Here is a 22,891-nt window from a genome sequence, read left to right as displayed (position 1 = left end):
CTATTTTAAAATTTTAATTATGGTTACCAAATGTCTATCTACGAGAATTGTTGACCTCAAGTAATTCTTCATTAGTTTAAGGCGCGAGAAGTTTCTTTCACCAGATTCCAAAATTACGGGATAATGCCGTTTTTTTTTTTTAATCGCGCGTAGGATTATCGTTTTCCATATTGAATGACACCTAGAATTAGCGCGGATCTTATCTTATATAATATATATATAGACGTTACTTCGAAAAAGAAGATGATTACGTCCTACTCGTCATGCGGGGCCCACTGCGGTTGCATAGATTGCACTGGCCTAACGCCGGCCCAGCAAAATAGCAGCTCGTAACTACGTACGCAGATAGTCTGCTAGATAAAATTAATCTATTAATTCGTAGATATATGACAAATTCAAATCTGCATTTTAAAATTCAGCCTGTTGAAACCTGGCACATTGTTTAGAAATGGCTGCCGGCGAAAGAGTTCCAAGCCCAACAGACAAAGCTCTTGTATGTTACATTTAGATCTTCATCTAGATTTCTTACGTCTTATGCGCATACATGCAAAAACCTAGAGATAGTAACATAGTTGTATAAGATTTACAAATCTTATTAATTATAAGAATGAAATCTCACTTCAAATGAGATAAAATGGGAAACTTAGCCTTAGGCTTAGGCTTAGGCTAAAGCCTTATTAGGAAATGCAAAACAAATCAAATGGTTGTCATATGAATTATGATATTGATTTATTTTAATAATTGATATCCATGACAATGATAATCATAATGATGCTTATACACAGTAATTATGATTTAGAATGAATAATTATCTTTATGAAATAAACTTGTGGATCTAGAAGATTTATAATGATTTCAATGATGGAATGGAATAATAGAATCTAATATATCTAGACTCTAGACTATAGATAACAATTTCTAGATAAGTATCTACTATCTAGATCTAGTATAAATATATCAATAAGGTACAACTGATCTCATCAATGCAATACAATAACAAAACACATATCCGCAGATTGAGAACTTATTTATATGTCAGGCAACATACATCCTAGACAACCAACACACTTTTTTTTAATATAAGATGGAAAGTAGTGGGGACCAACATTCTGCCCTTTTACCATTATGGCATTAATCTTAGACAGCACCACCTACTTCTGATTTCCTGCCCTTTTACACCAATGAAGTTCATTTCTTTTCTGCCCTGATGGTCATTAACAGTGGACATATATAGGTTAACTGAAAGCTTAGAAATTTTGTGTTGATTGTTTGCCTATTTTAATTGTAGCTGATGAAGGCCTTGTTGCCTGAACTTCCTTTGTTTTTTACTTTTGTCCAGGCGGGTTTCCCATATTTTGTTGTATTTTTTATACAGTTGTTCACCCCTGCAGCAGTAAATCTTTTTATTTTACAGTGATGGGATTATGGCTAGTCTACTGGATTATTGTTTACCAAATAAAACTATTTAGTTTTTGTTATTTGATTGTTTATTTTCCTTATTTACACTCATCCTGCATGGGTGAATACCACATGCCAAAGGCAATCTTATTTTTGGCAAGCTTAAATAAGATGGTGTAACAGAGGTGCCCACCCCCTAAGCACTATAAAGATCAACTCATGTGACATTTCACTCTCACTGGCAAGAGGAAAATAGCTGGCAGCTGTGTGACATTTTAAATGCTTTCACAATGGCTGCAGGACACACATTTGAGGCCCAAAGAAAAGCCCTTGTAATAGACAGATGCAGAAGATGCAAAGAAAACTTAAAATAGACCCCTGACAGACAACGATTTTGTCTTCATCAGATGTGGGAACATTTGCACATCGCAACTGTGTTTGCATAGTCATAAGAAAAACTGGTCTCATCTTAATCTTTGGAGTAATTACTCTCTTACTTACAACTTTTGTCACTAAGTTACAACATTCATTTATACCTTTTATTTGCAACTTCTGTCACCCATTTAAAATTTTCTCACATTGACAAATCTCATCACTTGTTTACTTATTTTGTCACTCATTCACACGCTTTCTGTCTTGTTGACTGATTCTTCATTACTTTACATCTTTCCTAACTTGTTTTTAAAACTTTTATCTTATGTTTATAGATTTCATCACTCATTTACAACATCAATGTGCACATTTCATCACTTAAAAATCATATTGTTTTGAAGGAAACCTCAATTTGTATGATCTTATTTTTTGTGACTAGACCATCGTTGAAGAGTTGTACAATTTTCGAGACCATTACATTGAAAGTCATGGGATGGAAAATGCTGGGAATAAAGAGACAGATGTTCAAAATAAAATGAATGAAAGTTTGGCACAATTAGAGGAAGTCAAAGGTTTGTAAACAAAATACATTTATTTGCTTATTATCACACAGCTTTTAATATTAACTCCTTGCATGTTATTTTTTTCTTGCCAATGCTAGCATTATTTATATACCATTCATCTATAAACACTTACAATATTAACTCAATGCATGTTATTTTTGTGTGTGTGAATGTTAGCATTAGTTATCTCCCATTCATCCATAAATAAAATATGACCAAGGCTCATCGTTAAGTAGGAGTTGGGGCTAGAAGTCAGAACACAAAGTGAACTTTAAATTTAGTGTGTGCAAAGACTGTTTCAAAAAGATAAGAGCAACCTAGATAACTGAATACCTGTGTTTTTATTGTTGTATTATATGTTGAGGCTTGTACATCATAAAATAAGTATATGGCATTGAATTTCTAAATAAAATATCTATAAAATAGATAGCTCGGACAAAATGTCTAAGACTTTTGAAAAATCATTTTTTTTAAAAAAGAGGAATCTTAGCTAAGTATTTATATGTTAATAGGATGGCAAGTGGAAAGAATAACATACATGATTAGTAAGCTGGCCAGGATTTAATGTTTTAATTAGGCTCTTTTTTTCCCTTAGTCTTTGAACCGTTGGGTCACCACACATTATCTGTTGACAATATCTCGATATTCCTCTCTGTATTTTGCCAAAATTAGAGTCTCTTTCATTGACAGGCCCTAAAGACACAAAGATAGAGATAATGGTTGGAACGTTATTTTTATGCTTGATTAACTTGCGATGTTTGTTTTTCTATCAGGAGACATAAAAAACAAAGCACAGTATCATTTACTCCGAGGGAAGATCTTAAATATCACATCCAAATATAATCAGGAAGCTGAGGAGTCGTTGAGCAAAGCTGTGAAATTAGATCCTAGACTCGTTGAAGCTTGGAATCACTTGGGGGAGTGCTACTGGAAGAAAGAAGATATTTCTGCTGCCAAAAATTGTTTTACTGGTGCTTTAAACCATGTAAGTCATTTTGCTTTAAATAGATTTGATTTGATTTTATGGTACATCGGCATAATTTAAGGCATGTTGTGCCCTTAGATTTAGAAAGCTAGTAGTTTTTTATAGTTCAGAAAATGTCATTTATAATTTGTAGGTATTTTATCTTTTTTTTTCATTACTGGTGCTTTTAAACTTGCATTTTAAATTTTTCCCAGTTAAAGAATAAAGTCTCATTAAGGAATCTTTCAATGGTGCTAAGACAATTGAGTGGTTCGCCAAGAGAAAAAATCAAATTAATTGAAGAAAGCGTAGAGAGAGCCAAGGAGGCTGTGCATCTTGATATTACTGATGGGACTTCTTGGCGTAAGTCACTATTTTGTTTAGGAGTTAACTTATTCAAACCAAATGGTTCTAATCTTTGTAAAGGTTACTCACTTTTGAATCTCTTCTTCCTCTATCCTCTATATTTACTCATTTGCAAGTCATACAAATCTGGAGTGTAAACAGAATATTTAATCTTCTCTGTAGCAACATGTAGAAAACGATGTTTTTGTAACACATTCTGAGCTCTATCAATGTCTGTACTTTTATTTTCCAGTAATTTTAGGCAATGCTTACTTGTGCCAGTTCTTTACTGCTGGTCAGAATCCCAAAGTCTTGAAACAATGTATGCAAGCTTATTTACAAGCAGTAAGTCATATTTCTTGGCTTCTACTAGAGCAGCGGTTCTCAACCTTTTAAGCTCGGCGACCCTTTTTACAATCTCCCACGACACCTGCCCCACCGCCCCCCTAGACACACACTGCAATAGAAGCATAGACAATAACAATCCTTATTTTTGATGGTCTTAGGCGACCCCTGACAAATTGTCAATCGACCCCCAAGGGGGTTGCGACCCACAGGTTGAGAACCCCTGTACTAGAGGAACTCGGATTTAGCTTGGTATAAGTTGGTCATGACTTGGTAAAAGATTTCCACCATTAAGTTTCTATCATATGTTTTTTGTCTCAATTTTATTTATTACCTTTTAGAAACTTGTTTTTTTTTTTTTTTATTTTTTAAAAAGATAAAAACAGAGAATGAAAAGTAACTAAATAAATGAGTTTGACATGGTCTAAATAGTGCTGATGTAACATAATACATTCTACTGTCTTGATAGAAAAGGTGAAAAAATTAATAGAGTTGTTATTAGTCCCATAAGGTCAAGACATATATGTAAAAATATTATCTTGATTGATAATGAGCGCCTAAAGGCAGCTAGGAAAGACCTCCCAGATACCCCTTCCCCCCCCCCCCCCCCCCCCATTGGTCCACAAATAAGATTGGACCCTAGAGCTCTGAGCATGCTATAAGCATGAAAGTAGCGCTTTATAAAACTATAATTATTATGATAATGATAAAAGTTGTGCAATTTTTATGACTGCTTGTATGGGCCAGTACAAAAACAAAGTGTTAAACAATGGGAAAAAAACTAATATCTACTTTTTTGTTTTAATTACCTACTTTAAACCACTGTTAAATAAGATCTGAACAAAGTGGTCGTCTCCTTTCCATTAGAACTAAAACAGAAAGATTTAAAAACTCCTTCATCCCACTTTTGGTCAGAGTGTTACAAGATCAGCTGTCGTCATCTTGATGTACATAGAAGTCAAATTCATAAAGCGCTGGTTGTGAATGTGTATGTGTTTCTTGTGTGTGAATGTTGTTCGAATTTTTCATCTATAGTTATTGTACAGTAGTTACGCTGATGTTGTCAATTGTAGTCAAACTGAATTTCCATTTGATTGGATCAATAAAATGATCTTATCTTACTTTTTAAACATTTAAAGCCTCAATCATGCTTTAATTTAAAATACTTTTATTATTCTGTATGTAAGGAAAAAGATAGTGTGACAAGAGGCAACCCAGACCTACACTTTAACAGAGCTGTGGTAATTATTTAGTTTTAAGTTAGGGGTTAAGTAATGTATTAATCTATTTTTTTTAAAAAAGATCAAAGACTCCTATGTGTTAGTATAAACCTAAGTTAATTCTAAGTTTACGTAGCTGTGCACTGTATTTCTACAATGCTGTGATGTTGTTATTCAGGCATATCAATATCAAGAAGAATTTCAAAAAGCTCTTGATGGATATTGGACAGCGTCACAATTAGATCCCAGTTGGTCAGAGGCCACGACTAAGGAAACAGAGCTTGTACATTACTTGAGTGATTGTCAGACGTTAACAGAATCTAAGGTAAAAAAAAATTTTAAACTTAAATTTCTGGTTGTTTCTACATTTGAATTAACAAAAAAAAATGTAAAATAAAATAATTATTGGTCAATTGTAACCTTCAAGGTACCTAAAAAAATAGGTAATTATTTCAAGGATGGTTGCCTGGTCATGTGGTATGGGCTCTGGACTGTCATTTTGTGGTCTCGAAGATCCAGGTTTCTTACCCTGCCCACTGCCATCCCCCGTCGTCCTGCGGGAGGTTTGGGCTAGGATGTAATTTTTTTTTAAGTATTAAGTAATCTTGCATTCTTTGTGTATAAAAAGTAAGCAAATAATTGTTGAAGAGCAATGATATCCATTTATGATACTGCAATGGATTCTCACCTTTTTGTTTTGTAATGATTTGATTGTAAACTTCCTTAGAGGTTCAACCATCAGCTGCATTGTTATGATCATAACTAAGTTTCCCTTAAATTCTAGTTACCCTAATCCTGATGTATCTCAAATTGAATCTAACTTGATCCCAGGGCTTCACTTAGGCATAAATCTTGAACATTCAACATTTCCTTAACTCTTTCTCTCCTAAATGACCTGGATCTTCGAGACCACAAAATGACAGCATTGATGTGACCCCATTAAACTAAATTGATTTTTGGATTTATAAACTTTGTGTTGTGTAAAAAGAGCATGCATTCTCCTACAATTTAATACCAAATATAACATTTTCTGATAACATGTTCAATCAGAATAGGATAGTGATATACAAATGAGCAAAATGAATAATTTTATCGGAACAAGGAAAATAATTATGGAGAGAAAGAGTTAACACTATTTTTTTGTTTCTAGGGTAAAATTAAAGCCAAAAAACTGGACACCTTTATAAAACAGCTGGTTGACCGAGACTTGCCTCAATACAAAACCGTCCAGTCTACAAACCTAACTGGTCAACATGTCAGTCTGAGTCATTGTAAACTTTTAGAACTGCAGCCCAAAGTCAACGAAGGAAAAATCATTGTAGGGAAAGTGGTGTGTACTGTGAACTCGAGTAACCCTGTGCCATTGTAAGTAGACATCTAGTTATCTCCCATTGAAAAAATTAATGGCATCTTATTTTAGGTTTAACATGCACATTACGTCTCAAAGACGTTAAATTGTTTTCACAAAGATAATTCATTAAATTATTTATTAAAAACACGTTTTCTATAATAATATACATTTATTGATATCACTGAATGTAAACACTCAGGTCACTTGTTTCAGCACTTGCTGCATTGTTGATGAAGACCAAACCTGTATGTGTGTGACTATTTATAATTTGTCGCTGGGAGCGGGAATGAAGATTGGAGACCTGCTAGCTATACCTGAGCCAGTGTTTAACCAAATCAAAATCTCACATAAAGGGAAGGTAAGTTTGTATGGAGTTCTATTTTAAACCTAAGTGACTTAAATAATGAAGAAGCCATTCTTTAATTGAAGTTTTTTCATGCTATGTTTATATCAATGTCATGAGCTGAAATCTACTTCAAAAAATTGGAATTATACTTTGAAGTTTATGAATGTATTATTACTTCCCAGCATCTTCAATATTTAATGAATGATCTTATCACAAAAATAATTGTATAGTTTTTTAAAGTTACAGGTAATTGACCGTAATATTTAAAAAACTATTACAGGTAATTAACCGTAATATTTAAAAAACTATCTTTTTTTTTTTAAACAAATATTTCACATTTTCCTTATGTCCGCAGGAAATCAGTTTTTCTGGCATTCGAGTTGATGCTCCAAGGTTACTTGTAGTCAATGGACGAAAACTTGGGATCAACAAAGAAGCACTTCCTGTGTTATCAGTGAGCAATGTATCTGAATGAACTGCGGAGTAAGAGACACATCATCCAGTCCAATGTCTCATCTTATGAATAACATTTCTACATAAAGTGTACATTAACTTGTAAATAAACTCAACTTCACATAACAAACGAACATTAAAACTGGGTTATTGTCCTTTGTAAAAAAAAAATTTTAATGTAAATGTTTCTCCATCTGATGTAGAGCTCGAGATGATTAGAAGCATTGAAATTGGATAACCAAAAGATTTATTTGCACTTAAAAAGGTTTGCACAGACACATACATTTCTTTTTAACAAGATATAAATATAAAATATATAAACATGGTTCACAGCATATGTTAAACATAAATATAAATGTTTCACAAGAGCAGACATCACAACAAGGGAAAACTGGACAAAAAAAATAATTTAGAAGAAAAAGTGTGATGTTCCATTTGATATACTTTTTAAGTAGGTTAAGTTTGTATTTAGTTATTTTCAAGATAAAGATTGAGCCCACAAACAAATGACCTACTTTTGCTCTCTCTATAGAGTCTCTGAGTAGATATATATTGGAGTGTAAAAAAAAAATTATTTCATGTCTTGACAGGTTTCTCTCACTTATACATATATTTATAAAATATATACAGAGCTAAACAGGAGACATTTCTTACTGTTCATGTACATTCAAATGAGGCAAGGTGTAGAAATGTCAATGTTTTCAAGCACAAGCATTTATGACGAGACTGACAATACTTTCAAAACAAGTGAAAATCAGACGAGACTGACAATACTTTCAAAACAAGTGAAAATCAATTTCATAGAAAAAATATTAATCACAAGAATTCAGTAAAATAATTCTAGTATGAAAATTTGGTCCAGTAATGAAACATCCATCTACTGTATTTCAACAACCTGTAAAAACCTTTTGAAAAGCCAAGCAAGTCACAGGACTTCAACCAAAGTAAAACTGTCATGGTATAGTGTAGCTAAAAAGTTTTACACTTTTATACCAAGTTCCTTCAACAAGTCGGTAGCTTCTTTTCTGGCCTGTAAGAAGAGGAAAAAAAAGCCTAGTTAATACGTAAATTATCAGTTTCAGACTTATTTAGTTATTTAACGATTTATTGATTACTAACAAAAAAAAATGAAGTGCTAAACAATAATGGACAGCAGTCCTGAATTAATGGAATCACTTTAGCTTTACTTGGAAAGACTTAAATACATTCATTTCACTATAGCCAGATGTAACAGTTGGATTGGGTATTGTTTCATTGACATCTGTTGCTTTTTACCCACTAATTTAACTATAAACAAGTAAGTATTAGTTCTTCCAACTTGTTACATATGACCACATTGGCTACATTCAAGTTTGTACTTGCATGTAGCTGTTAAGAGACATTTTAAATTTTTTTTTACTAATTGTGTTTTTTTGTTTAATTGATTTCAGATTTCAGGATAATTAACCCTTAAAGTGCTGCGCTGTTTTACATTGAGTGCATACAAAATGGAATTACTATTTTGATGTTTAGAGGCTAAACTACCAAACGCGTTTTAAGGGTTAAGTCTACTGGGGAGTGATTGGGGGGGGGGGGGGGGCAACTTTTTTTTTTTTTTACTGCTCATATGGCACCTTCATTAATCAGAAACAGAACTGAACAGCATTTGCCCCATAGACTTGAGAAAAAATGAAATTTTAATTAATTAAATAAGGGATATTGAAAAAAAAAAAGGTTATTTTTACTGTTCAGTGCCCAATCAATGACAATACTAATTACTAACAAAAAAAAAAAATAGCCTGATGATATCAACTCTATATCAGTTTTTTTTCTTTTTGTACTAATGAGCTTTAAGCCTAAATTACAAGGGAAGGTACATTTCAATTTTCATGTTCTATCTCATCCAATCATTTTGAATTAAGCGGTTTATATCTCTATAGTTGAAAAGGACAGGGGTCTATGAAAGGAATACAATTAATTATACCCATTCTGATTTAGGAGTTTGCCATATTGTTATGAGAGGGAAGAATAGGCATTAGCCATGAGTCGATGAGAGGGAAGAATAGGCATTAGCCATGAGTCTTCCGTATTACTATCAGATAGCAGATTAAAATTAGCCATGTTGCTAATCGAATATCTTCTAAAATATAAAGTAGAATGTAAGGAGTATGTATGATTGTATGTCCTGCTTAAAAATCAAAAAGGCACATTCCTCGTCCCATACGCTAGGACAAATTTGTACAAATACTCCTTCTTCCCTAGTGCTATTAGAACATGGAATGGGTTGCCTGAGCTAGCCAGGAAAACCAGTGACTTGGCAGAGTTCAAGTCATTGGTTAATATGCATGACTAAATGGTGACGCGTAGGACGTAATCATCATCTTTTTTGAAGTAACGTCTGTATTATATAAGATAAGATAAGATTTGATCAATCTTGATAAAACTTGGCACAAATGGTCCTTAGATCATAGCAGAGACCGCAGTGTATGTTTCATGTCCCTCCCATAACTGGAGGGCCCTAAAAATAAATTTTAAAATACCCAAATTTATATCTACTATTAAAGAACTAAACTTTTTAACAAATAGGGGAAACCTGTTTTCACAGTATTTTATGTTTGATATCAATATGTTGGCTAAACGGGTAAACCCATTTTCACACTCTACTTTCATTTTCACAGCAAAATTTTTTAAATGTTAGGGGAACATTCACCATGTTTGACAGATCTCAATCCAATCCACTAGATCAGTAATACCACGTACCCAAGCTAAGGCACGCAGGCAGCAGGTCATATCCGACTAGTACCTTATAAATTATAGACCTTACTTAGTGAGAAAATAATTAAGTCCTAGGCATGCAAGTTATTCAGTGATTTAAACTCTGCTAAGTTATTGGTTTTCCTGACTGATTCAGGCAACCCATTCCACTTAGTGCTGATTATTTCAGAGAAAAGTCTTGAAAATCACTTCTAGTTGAAAGATGTTAAAATGAAAATTAGTTCATTAACCCATTTCAAACCTTTGTCACAGTGGACATTGGTGTTTTTTTTTTAAATTATTTCTCTTAGTGAATACATCTAACAAGGAAAATAATGTGTGCCAAGCTTATATATGAAATATGATTTTTTTTTATAAATATAGAACTGTTGCCTGATCATATGGTAAGCACTCCAGATTTTTCTCTTTAAGGTCTTAGGTTCAAACCCTGCTCGCTGCCCTGCTATCCTGCAGGAGGTTTGGGCTAGGAAATACTCATCTTTATTTGTGAAGGAGCATCAACAAAGCTTAGACATTTAGACAGAAGTATTGTGGATTATGAGAAAGACCCAAGACAAATATGTGCATTAGAAATTTTACTACTTAACATCCTGTGGCATTTTACATCTTAAGGGATATATTCTCCCTTTGTAGCTTCTTGTGTGACTAAAGAGGCCAATCCATGATACACAATTGCGGTCACGGATTGTGCATCTATAATCACCAGGCGCTGTTGCGCTTTGACCCTTCTTTACTGCTTAATGTACAGACATGTCAATAGAAGCAAACCTTAGTGTCATCTGTGGTCTTGTCTTCATGTTCCAAAGCTTTCAACAAATACTTCTTGGCAGTTTCCTTGTCTTTAAGTCTCATGTATGTCTTGCCTAGCAACACTTTATTTTGGTTGTAGAAATCTGGCTCAGCTGTGATCATCACACAAGAAAACAAACGAAAAAGTCATAAATAAAATACACATTAAAGAATAGTTGTAAATGGCCCCCACAATGACTTGATGTCCACCCTAAACAAATGCAGACTTTAAAAGAACAAAACTGTATGGCTATATGTTATGATGTGAATTCTTTTACAGTTGATGATTTTAGTTTTCCTTTTGAGCAGTTTCAATGTTTATTGATGCAAAAATACATTTCTACAGCACAGTCTCCAACTTTCTCTCTACAAAGTCTAACGCTCTCTCCCCCTACAGCTTCGAACTTGTCTCGCTCTACAAGCTCTAATTAACTAAAACAAAATCAAGCTTTTAAAAACACTTTTTGTTTACTCGTACATTTTCACCACCTGTTTAATTAACAAAAGGGACAGCTACAAAAGACATCAATCTTTAACCATGCCAAAATTCCTATTGTTTGCATTTCAGTCACCTACCCATATTGTGCTACAACGACAAGAAACCTCTCTACCTAGCTGAACTACAAATAAGTTTACTTACTTACTCTAAATCTAATTTATATATTCTATGACAATAAACATCACACTCTTTTTGACATTGACACTTGTGCTCATGTTTCTAGTCCATACACTATATCACAACGTCCTCACAAAAATCTTCCTGCCGGGAACAGTACCAGAGAAAGGAGAAGAGGCAGACATAGAAAACAATGGGAAGACAACATCAAAAATGAACAGGCCTATCATCGATAGAGATTCTAGTCAAGGCAAAAGACAGAAGGAATGGATAAATACGGTCCGACAGATTAAGGGATAGGTGAACGATAAAGACTAGATGTACAGACTAAGAGTGCACATTTTCAGACTACAAAGTATAAATAAAAATAAGTTTCACCATTTATTTGATCGTAATATTGACGATAGCCAGATCAAACACGTTTCTTATGTAATATGTAGCTGAGAACTGACATAAACCATGACCATCTGACTGAGAAGGCTTGAGCTAAAATAGTGACGAGGACTAGATTTGACTCAAATTGTGTTTTCCAGAAAGCGTTCTCCCACATACCCCCTTCCCCCAACAAGTCATATGGTTAAACACTCCTGATGAATTGCAACATAGGTTTGGTTTTGGTTTTAGGCACATCGGCACAATTTAGGCCATGTCGTGCCTGCAGTCCCTTAAGGACTACTCTCTCTCTAAACAACAGTCATATCATTAAAATCAAGGTCTATTCACAGTTAAAATAGTAAAGGTAGTAAAAATTTAATTATTTGGTAAAAAATCTAATGTAAATAGTACATGTTCACAAATTCATAAATCAGTTCTTCGTAGACAGCCCCACTTCCCGGATAAAGCCCAGTAGATTGCAACATGAAAGACACCAATAAGGCTTTTTCTAACCTAAACAAAGGTTATATGACGCTGACATGGCTAGTGTAATTTATCAGTGTCAGTATAATAAAAACATACTGGCTAAACTAAGTATTACATGAAGACTAAAGTATCTAATGGCCAGACTCACCTTCTTCAGCTTTAATGAAATACTCCAAGGCCTGAGGGAGAAATTTAAAAATATAAATGTTTAGTTACTTGTCATGATATTTTTCCAAATTTATTTCTCAATAAGCAAAATTCTAGAACAATATTTTATTTTATAGCAATTTTATTTTTTTTTGGATTGTATTCAAAGTACACTTATTTGATTTTTTTTTAAGGTAAATTTAAAGACAAAATTTCTTGTACAAGTTTCAGAAAGTGCTACAGAAATGAAGATTATTATGTCCTAGTCCAAAACGTCCTGAAGGACAATATGAGTTGGATGCAGGTTCATTCTCAGGACAATCCTGATGGCAGTCTGAATGGCATACCACATGACCTGGTGGCCACAGTTTGTTAGACTGAAGAAAACTGTTTGTTTTTCTTTAGTTTTGTTTCAATTCTCATCGCATGTTTCATTGAGCTGCTTCACATTTTTGTAGGAAAGAAACATTGAGAATGGTGATTGCACTTTAAAGGGGCTTTTTCTGTGCACGGACCAAAGGTTTGAAACTCACTCCCCATTGATCTCAGACAGACAACATGCTACACTACATTCAAGAAGAACATTAAGACCTATGTGTGTAAACTTTTTTAGATTAGTTTGTCATTTTAGCTCGAGTCTTGTGTTTATGTTTGTAATGTTATCACAGCGCCTTGAGCCTACATTTGCTTTATAAATAAAATTATTATCTACTTTATAAAGTAGAAACTAAGGCGTATGTATATATATATGTATGTATGTACCCATATAGAAATCAAAACCGTTTGACCGATCTTGATAAAACTTGGCAGAAATGTTCCTTTGGTACTAACTTAGACCGTAATATATATGTATTGTAGCCCTAAAACAAACTTCAGACCCTCAAAAAAAAAAAAATTGACCAACTCTATTAAAGCTATATTATTATATGGATCTAGGCTTTGGTTACAATGTTGACATGAGAAAAAATCAAAAGGATTTAGATCTAGATCTAATTTTAATAACTACACTTTGCACATATAGTTTTTTACTTTGACACATGAAATTACAAAATATAGTCTATTGATTTCATTATTTAATAAAATTAGGCTTCAAATTTGTCTTTCAAAAGCATTTTTACATAAATTCGTTCCATATATCTGCGAATTCAGAACGTCCTGAGTTACTTATATATTGTATAAGACTTATAATACCATTCATTTAACAAATCGGGTAAACCCTTTTTAATTGTACTTTATATCCTATTCATCTATCGCTTCTTTCGTTTTTAATAGATATGAATGTATCGGCTTCGGGTAAACCCATTTTCGCAAAACTAATTTTATTTTCGTAGCGAAAGAGAAAAACTTGAAAGGATCATTAGCTAAGTTTAACATACATCTAAATCCAATCCACTAGATTAGTAAACACAAACTAAGGCCCGCAGAAAAACTTGAAAGGATCATTAGCTAAGTTTAACATACATCTAAATCCAATCCACTAGATTAGTAAACACAAACTAAGGCCCGCAGGCAATGTCAGGCTAGTTATTATTATAAAGATAAGCGCACAGTTATGTAGGAATGGAACAAGACCTTGTGGAGAAGGATATAAAGGGAGATAAGAATCTCACATACAATTTCACTCATACACCACTAGAGTTACCTCGTCATATGTTGATGTTGGAGGAGAAGCAAAAATAACTGATGCAACTTTACGCTGGTACCAAGGCATGTCAGCAAACAGGAAACACCTTTAAACATTTACGTTACACAAATTAATTTAAGACATGGTGTCAACATTTTATAATTTTGTATCTTGATAAAAGCCAAGGTAAACTATAGAAATACTTGTATTAAAAGTACCAGTAATTTTAAAAGTGCTTGAAAAAAAATAAAGGAATGTTTTCATTTTTTTTTGACAAACCCTCTCAATAGAATCATTTTGAATTACTTCATATGAATTACTTCACAAAGAAGAATATTCTAGTTTATCTTATCTTATAAAATACAGACGTTACTTAAAAAAAATGCATGTTAATAAACGACTTAAATTCTGCCTAGTCATTGTTCTTCCTGGATGACTCAGGTAACCCATTCCATGCTCTAATAGCACTAAGGAAGAAGGAGCATTTGTACACATTTGTCCTAAACAATTACTAGTATTTAAACAAAAAACTAAACCCTACCAGTATCCTAGACAGTGTAATGTTGTTGCATCCTTTGGGTTAAGCTCTATTGCTTTCTGTGAGAACACAATTAATTTATTTATTTTTCAGTTACACAGTGTAAAATTTCTAGTTAAATAATTTTTTGTTTCTACTTTTGGCAATACCTTACAAATTCTTACCATAAAATGTTCCTTGACTTTAAATGCATTAGAAATGCGTTGTTTGGTGCCTTCATATTCTGCTGTGTAGTCTAACAGGATTCCATACCACTACAAATATATGCAAACTAGTTAAAAGTTATTTTTGAACTAACATGCTTGAGAAAAAAATGTCAGAAACGATCAAAGTTGACCAACGTCTAAAAAGATTACAATAACTGCATGTGATTTTTTTAAATTTTTGTGTGAGTTAGTTGGAAGGGAGGAAATTCATACAAGCTTTAGAAAAGCTCATACAGGGATTTAGTTTTACTATTAGGATCCTAGCAATAGAATTGAGATGCTACAGAAGGATCCTAGGTATCACATTTAAGACCACATCACAAACCAAGAGTTTAGAGACAGGGTTACTATGGACCCCACGATGACCTACTACCTAATGTAAAAAAAAATGCTAACTAAAACTCTATGGCCATATTATAAAGTCTTGGAGGCTAGCAAAGACCTTCCTTGAGGGAACAGTACCAGGAAAAGAAGAGGAGGCTGACAGAGAAAGTGATAGGAAGACAATATAAAATAATGGATGGGCCTGCCATTGAAAGAGGTTCTTTCCAAGGCAAAGACAGAGAGAAATGGAGAAAGATGGTTGACAAATCTTGCGTGGTGCCCAAACGGTCCAACAGACTAAGGGGTGGGTAAAGGGTGAAATGTTACAAAATCTTTTCTTTTTGTCAATGGTGTTATGTATTGGAGATTTTCATACATGGCAGAAAAGACATTCTTCTTCTTCTTTTTCTAGCCAGCTTTTTGCTGCTGAGCTGTCAGCTCTTTTGCAGACTGTGCCAAGGAAAAATAGTGTGCTGTTCTCTTCAGTTGTTCAGCACTGCCGTACAGGGTGCTGGTTATGTTGGGCAGTAGTGGCAGTAGGGTCTGCCTAAGGTGGATTAGGAAGGGGCATTCAAAAAGGATATGGTTTACGGTTTCATAAGGGTGGGCGCAGTGTCTACGAAGGGGGAGTTGTGTGGGATTTATTTTATTGAGATGGTAATTTAACATAGGTGTGTGTCCTGTCATTAGTTGGAAAATTGTAGATTGCTCTTTGTGGGGGAGGAAGTTAATACTGTCCAGTTTGTTAGGCGTGTTCATTTCTCTGTGCATGGCTCTGCCTGTGTTTCCTGTCGCCCATTGGTTGAGCCACTTGTGGTTGTTGACTAACATTGACCTTAGGGTGAGGTAGTTAACAGGTTTATCTGGTTGTTCCATAGATGATCCTGCCTTTGAAAGCTTATCTGCCCTTTCATTTCCCATGACGCCAATGTGATCCACTGTAATGTGATGTTGATGTTTAATTTTGTCATCATCTGGTGTATTATCACTATTAGTGCAGAAAAGCCATAAATGGGCAGCTTTTTGGTGGTTCTGGTCTATACAAGCGTTGATAAGCTATAGTTTCTTCAAGATATATGATAACGTTTATGCACTTTTTAGAATTGCAGAATCCAATGTTCTAAACCCTTCCATTTGTAGCACAAAATAAGTTCAGTATAGAGGAAACATTACAAGAAAGTTTTACACTTTCACTGTATGACTTATTTCAAAACAAATGGGAAACTAACTAGCGGCAATAAGATATTTGATGTGACTTCAAACTGCCACGCATTGAGATTTGGTTACAATTATTGCTCAATTCTTTTTTTATCTAGTTGGCAACAATTTATTGACCTTGACATTGATAAGTTTATCCAAAGAATCTCTAATTTTGACTTAGAGAATCCAATGAAAAAATAAGAAGGAAAGTAAGATGGATTTAAAATTGTGTAATGTGGAATAATTCATCCTTTAAGCCATTACAATCCCCTATAATATTTTAGTCTATATATTATTATTATTATTATTTTATTGACATTCTTCATCAAGAGCATCAAGAACTACAAAATTGTATTTCAATATTAACAATGACTTTTCTATTCAACTGACCTTATGGCAAGCAAAATTAGTGTTGTCCAGCTCCAAAGCTTTAGAAATATAACCCCATGCTTCATAAATGTATTTCTTTCTCTCGTCTCCTTCCCCCATCTTTCCTTTCTCTGTTGCTGCCCTTGCTAGCCTCCACAAAATGTTGGCGTCGTTGGAGTTTTCATGAGCCACTAATAAATCATAGCAGCCAGGAAAATCTTTCTTCTCGTACAGTGCCTCAGACTCATCAATAACTTTCTGGAGTTCTGAAATGAAAAAAAAAATCAATTACCAGAATATCAAGAAAAGCTTTTATGCTTTATATATATATATATATATGTCACAGCTTTATTTGAAGTAGATTGATGTTGAATATATAGCACAGTGTTATTCTTGCTTTGATTGAGCTTCGGGTCCTATTGAAGTTGAAGGTGCTAAGTAGTGCTAATTCATCTAAGGTGCTGTGAGGTGCTAATATATTAGACCTTTCTTGAAGATGTCAGCTGATTAGATGAACTTCCGTGACTTGCCGGGGATTCTATATATGTTGAATCTATTTAACTATAGACTATTGGATTCAATGAATAAGATCCTTTCAATTCAAATACAGAAAGTTTAAATTAAAAAATTGGGAACACAACATGTAAAGTATTTTACAAAAATAAACTGTATCTCAAATGAAATATTCAAAATATAACAACTGGATTCTAAGCGACTACACTTTCTGAATATCACCACGAGACTAAAGAATTAATACATCTTTACAGTATGAGATCTGCTACATGACTGAGGAATAATTAGTTTGTTCAACCCATAGCGTCTCTCATCCCACATCCGGTGGCACTTCCAATCAAATTAAAGTCTACCATCACGCCTGTACTTGACCTTCTAACATCTCTAACCAATCAAATACTTTTCTGACAGACATTACATGCGTGCTTGGGATCTCCAGTCTTGACACATATAACTTTGAACTGGGTTATTATTATTAAATAAAAATAAAATAATATGTTTGACAAATGATACGTGACAATATATATATATGGTCTCTTAACTGTAAAGTTGTGAGTGGGCTATGTGTGATTATAGATGTGACACTACACTTTACTATAGGGTACCCCACACTATACTATAGAGTACCCCACACTATACTATAGGGTACCCCACACTATATTATAGGGTGCACGGTTAGCTTAAATATGATACACTTTATAAGTCTTATATCACACTAAACACATACACATAAACACAATGTCAACATACACCACACTATACTATAGGGTACACCACACTATACTATAGGGTACGCCACACTATACTATAGGGTACACCACACTATACTATAGGGTACACCACACTATACTATAGGGTACACCACACAATACTATAGGGTACACCACACAATACTATAGGGTATGATTCTGATAGTGGTAAGTAAGGTAAGAGTGTTAACTAATTTACAAATACAAACTTTAGTAAAGGGTAACAATAGCATTATTAAACACCGAACAAATGATCAACACAACACAAGTAATCCAAATACAGCTATAACTGAGTCAAAATACTAGAACCATTACATATTGTAAAGCCAAAAGTATAGGAACTACAACTAGCTATACCTAAGCACTAATAGAAGCACAAACAAAATGCATAGTACCTCATTTGACCTGTAAGTGGGTATAGCTACTACAGATCCTCATCAGATTTGCCTACTTATAATAATAAGACCCCAAATACTGATCATAATAGAGAGTCTAGACAAACTGCCCACACACAACCAGGACTAGATCAGCAACTGACTTCTGGCCTGACATATATAGCCTCCCATGAATACAAAATTCTTGTGTTAAAAAACAATTTCTTTGTCCAACTCACAAACAAAAACTTACACTCTAACATCTTACACACACACTTCCGATATAAGATTACATAATTCATTAGAAATAGTTTAACCAAATCTTTGTTCACTGTGTGTGATTATAAAAACTATATCTATATATATAATTCTCTTCTTCCCTCATGAATTTTGTCGAGTAGTAAGAAGTATTTCTGTCCACGAGAAAACAAGAGTAGTATTCAAACTACGGATGAATGGCTGCGCGCTTGACTGTCGTTTAAATTTATCAAACCCTGCCCGCTCCCATCCCCCTTTGTCCTGCAGGAGGTTTGGACTAGGAACTAATCTAAGTAATCTACTATATGTAAATAGCAGGGCCGGACTTAACCATTGTGGGGCCCTATGCGAAACGGATTTCGTGGGGCCAAGTTCGGGTAAGGAAGCGGAAAATAAGTAAAATTTAAGAGTTTTTATTAGAAAATAAATTCGTCTATGCATTTTTTTTCTTTACTATGTACAGAATTACTTTACAAGCCTTGCGTGTAGCAAAGTCATACAGTATATCATAATAATTCTGTTTCCTACATAGATCCCGCTCAATAGCAAGAATTACTAAATGTTTCAATATATCTTTGAGAATTGTTTTCCATATTGAATGACACCCCAAAATGACAATTTTTGTGTATATATTTCCATATATTTTAAGGACTCTTTCGTATATTTTGCGATTTCGGGAGAATTCCAGGAGCTACTGGTAAATCGACAGGAGGGCGCGGGAAATCTGTTTTAAGTTATAAATTGGTTTAATTTAATAATTTATACACCTTGAATTAGAGCAGGTCCTATGAAAGTGCGGATCCTTTGAAAGTGAGGGCCCACTGCGGTCGCATAGGTTGCAGTGACCTAAGACCGGCCATGCAAATAGCGGTTTATGCTACGCCGCCGGTCGACTAGTTAAATATAATTCTTTTTACTCCTCTCTCTGCTCCTCTACCATAACAAAAGGGAAACGAAAATTTTTTTCTTACTATTTTGATGAGAAGAGTGATTTCCATCTAGAGTGGTATATAAAGCCATGTGTGTAAGCACCACATAAAAATCTTCTTTTTAGAGAAACATGTGAAATACAGTACTATATAAAATGATAAAAAAGAGTTTCTTAAAGAGTTTTTTATTTATATATTTGAGTATATACCGGTAATAAAAAATGTCTACAAATTTCTCATTTCGAAAACAATGTGTAGGAAAGCACCGGAAGAGTAAAAAAAAAATGTATTAAAGTAACAAGCAATTTGAAACATTTTATCCTGTATTTAAAACAGGTCTAGCAAAATTATAGCATTTCTAATACAAACATATAATCATCTAATTAAAAATTGAAACATCTAGGCCTACCTGTACTTGTTAGTGCTGTAGCTGCCATGACTGGAGGAATCAGAGTTATCGGCAGAGTAAGAAAGGCTTTAAAGGATGTGGACCTCTGTTGACAAAATATGTTTATAATATAGCAGAAGAGTTGAGATTTGGAGGATTTCCTTTAGCTGAAACTAAGCCACAGCTCATTTTTAAACACTGTCAACCACTGTATTCAGACTAAAGTTCTTATACAATCTTTATTACAAAAAAAAAAAGCACTCACAAAGTTACCTATATTTCCAATTAAAAAAAAAAAATACTGTACTGGTAGACTCTATATTAACTCAATTTTGATATATATGTTTTACTAAATACACACATTCTTGGCAGGCTGGTTGTCCATATTACACATTCATATGCCAAAAAAAATATTTCCATGTCATGTTATGTCATTTCTAATATCATTTTCTCTCTGTCTTTCAGTCAGAGTGGCAGTTTAAAAAAACAATTAATTGTACCACTTTCAGACCTTGGGTCTGTTTCTGTGGCCCACGTTAACTAAGGTGTCATGTGTGGCTTGCACAACAATCAACTGCCTTTACTTTCCTCAACTACTGTTAATAGAGGAAGACTGGTATACTGAGTGGCTTACACACATGCTTAAAAAAATGTTTCTCTTTATACTGAAGTACTTTTTAGCAAGTAAAATTACTAGGATCTAAGAGGCAAAACTTCATTCTTCACTAAGAAAAATAGTGCTGGTAAAAGCTATCCCTACACAGTAATGTTTATATATAAGTGTAAAGGAAGAGAACGTTTCTTTATCAAAATAAAAGCTATGCATTCCCTCTTAAATGATCTAAATGTCTAATTTTAAAATTATACTGACATTATTGCTTTGGACATGGCATGGGTGATGGTGGGAAGAGTATGAACTTTGGACCATTTAAATAAAGCATATATTACATGTAATTACTATTTAGCTTTGGGCTAGTATATTATATGTAATTACTAATTAGCTTTGGGCTAGTCAAATTACTAGGCTAGCCAATGACAAGCTCCTCCCCCCCCCACACACACAAACACACACTTTCTATTTTTATTTTTTTTTTGTCAGGCTTCATAATATCATATTTATGATATTATATATTTATATTCATAGATCTATTATTAATCTATTATTTATTTTAGCACATAAAGATCTAGAATCTCTTTTTTATATAATGAGAAACAAAAGCAATTAGATCTCTTTTTTTTTTGTCTTATTTAATATTTTTGTTTAAATTTAGAACTAAGGCTTGTCACTGTATTTTTATTATTTGTGTATAATCAGTAAAATAAAATATAAGACAAAGTCTAGTTCTAGTGAGAAATACCCAGCATTGAAATTACTGTGAAGGCCATACACAGTTATATATCTACTACCGGTTGCGATGTCAACGCCTTCCTTCGAAGACATTTAGATCTATGTTCTCTCAGCAAAATTAGACTAATCTACAGATCTATCGCGATCTAGCTAAGAAACTTAGGTATCACAAAATGGAACCGAGTACCTTTTCCAAATGAAATAACCACTTTTGAATATGATAAACACCTCCTAAACGAATCCGTTTTATTATGTGTACAGTACTGTACACGGAGTGAAGCTTTTGTATAGGTCTTGCCATAGTGAAGGTGCGCTACTCTAAATAGCTTGCTGAATAGCATGTAAAAAAAAAAATATTATATCGATCATGATTAGATCATAACTATTGAAATATATAGGTCTGTGATGTATATCTCTATATATCTAGAAATAAATCTTGACTATCCCGAGGCTTCCCCGACTTTTGTAGCCATTACATCACCTATTCTACAGTCCTGAACCTTTGGGACACCACACATAATCTGTCGACCGTCTCTTCCATTCCTTTTTTTGCCTTGAATAAAATCTCAATGACAGGCATGTCCCTTAGCGTTGTCTTCCCATCGCTAGTCACGCCTCTCCTTTTTTTTTTTTTTCCCCCTGGAGAAAGGTCTTTGCGAGCCATTGTTAAGCAACATTATTTAATAAATAATTATTCAGAAAATATTAATGCAATGAACACCAATAAACATGTAATAAACTATTAAGGGACATCTCGTTGTTATTAGGTCTACCATTGATATTAATTAATTAATCGAAGACATTGCCATTACATATTTTTTAAAGTGAAGGATATGTCACCTGAACGAGGGCTAATTCATCCCCCCTCCCCAAAAAAAAAAAAACGTTCCCGGTACACGTTATTTCTTGATACTTACACATAACGGGCATTGTTGATAATTAGCCGAATTTTGTTATAATTATAAAGATCAAGACATTCAACTCTAAGATTTGACTAGTGACATATGAGACTTATCACGAAATTTGTCACTTTTACCCCATTTAACATAACATGCTTTAAAAATTACTTTTATTGATAAGGATATCCTGGCCTCGCAAGTTAATTAAAATCATTAGGTTCCTGGATAAGTACAAACTGACTTTATAGTGACTTATCTAAAAAAAAAAAACAACAGGCTACCTTCTGCATGTGAAGTAGATTAGGGATTGCTAGACTATCCTGTATGTAGACAAGGGATAGCTAGACTATTTGCATCGAAGGTCACGTGTTCAGGCCCCTCTATAACGATTGGTCTCGGTTAATCTTCCTGTTCACTCAATGCCTCTTGGCACAGAAACTGGTGAAAGATTTTATAGTAGCATAAACAAAAAAAAAAGTTGTATTGCAACAAATAAAATATCCTGTTGTTCACTGTATTTCTTTCACATTTTAAGACTGCTTCCTATATGGTTTTGGTTCTTTTCTATGCAACAACTGAGAGAAGCATGTGCAGAAATGAACTATTTCAGATCTGGTCAGAAAACGGGGGGTGTATATGTTGCCTAGA

At 33.8% G+C, this 22,891-nt stretch overlaps 2 protein-coding genes across 3 annotated transcripts; one reads left to right on the top strand and one right to left on the bottom strand.

The window, feature by feature from the left end:
* The first annotated feature begins 353 nt into the window (after window positions 1-353).
* Window positions 354-7,874, top strand: LOC106079249 (tetratricopeptide repeat protein 5-like). The gene is made up of 10 exons (XM_056036567.1): window positions 354-493; window positions 2,210-2,342; window positions 3,107-3,318; window positions 3,513-3,660; window positions 3,896-3,987; window positions 5,175-5,228; window positions 5,386-5,532; window positions 6,358-6,572; window positions 6,772-6,916; window positions 7,260-7,874. Exons 1-10 carry the CDS (start codon window positions 449-451, stop codon window positions 7,377-7,379), a joined length of 1,311 nt encoding a protein of 436 aa, XP_055892542.1. The 5' UTR covers window positions 354-448; the 3' UTR covers window positions 7,380-7,874.
* LOC106077942 (regulator of microtubule dynamics protein 1-like) lies at window positions 7,505-22,548 on the bottom strand. Of its 2 annotated transcripts, none has more exons than XM_056036569.1 (9): window positions 22,525-22,548; window positions 20,018-20,102; window positions 16,807-17,051; window positions 14,851-14,940; window positions 14,690-14,745; window positions 14,167-14,254; window positions 12,526-12,556; window positions 10,880-11,013; window positions 7,505-8,387 (listed from the first exon to the last, which is right to left on the bottom strand). In XM_056036569.1, the coding sequence occupies exons 1-9, from the start codon at window positions 22,531-22,533 to the stop codon at window positions 8,337-8,339; spliced, it is 789 nt and encodes a 262-aa protein (XP_055892544.1). In that variant the 5' UTR covers window positions 22,534-22,548; the 3' UTR covers window positions 7,505-8,336. The 2 variants fall into 2 exon arrangements, with proteins under 2 accessions (XP_055892544.1, XP_055892543.1); XM_056036568.1 differs by lacking the exon at window positions 22,525-22,548 and adding an exon at window positions 21,532-21,681.
* Between the last annotated feature and the right edge of the window lie 343 nt (window positions 22,549-22,891).

The sequence above is a fragment of the Biomphalaria glabrata genome, chromosome 7 (genome assembly GCF_947242115.1).
Source record: "Biomphalaria glabrata chromosome 7, xgBioGlab47.1, whole genome shotgun sequence".
NCBI lineage: Eukaryota > Metazoa > Mollusca > Gastropoda > Planorbidae > Biomphalaria > Biomphalaria glabrata.
The sequence above is the reverse complement of the archived record's forward strand: the minus strand, read 5'-3'. Positions and strand labels throughout refer to the sequence as shown.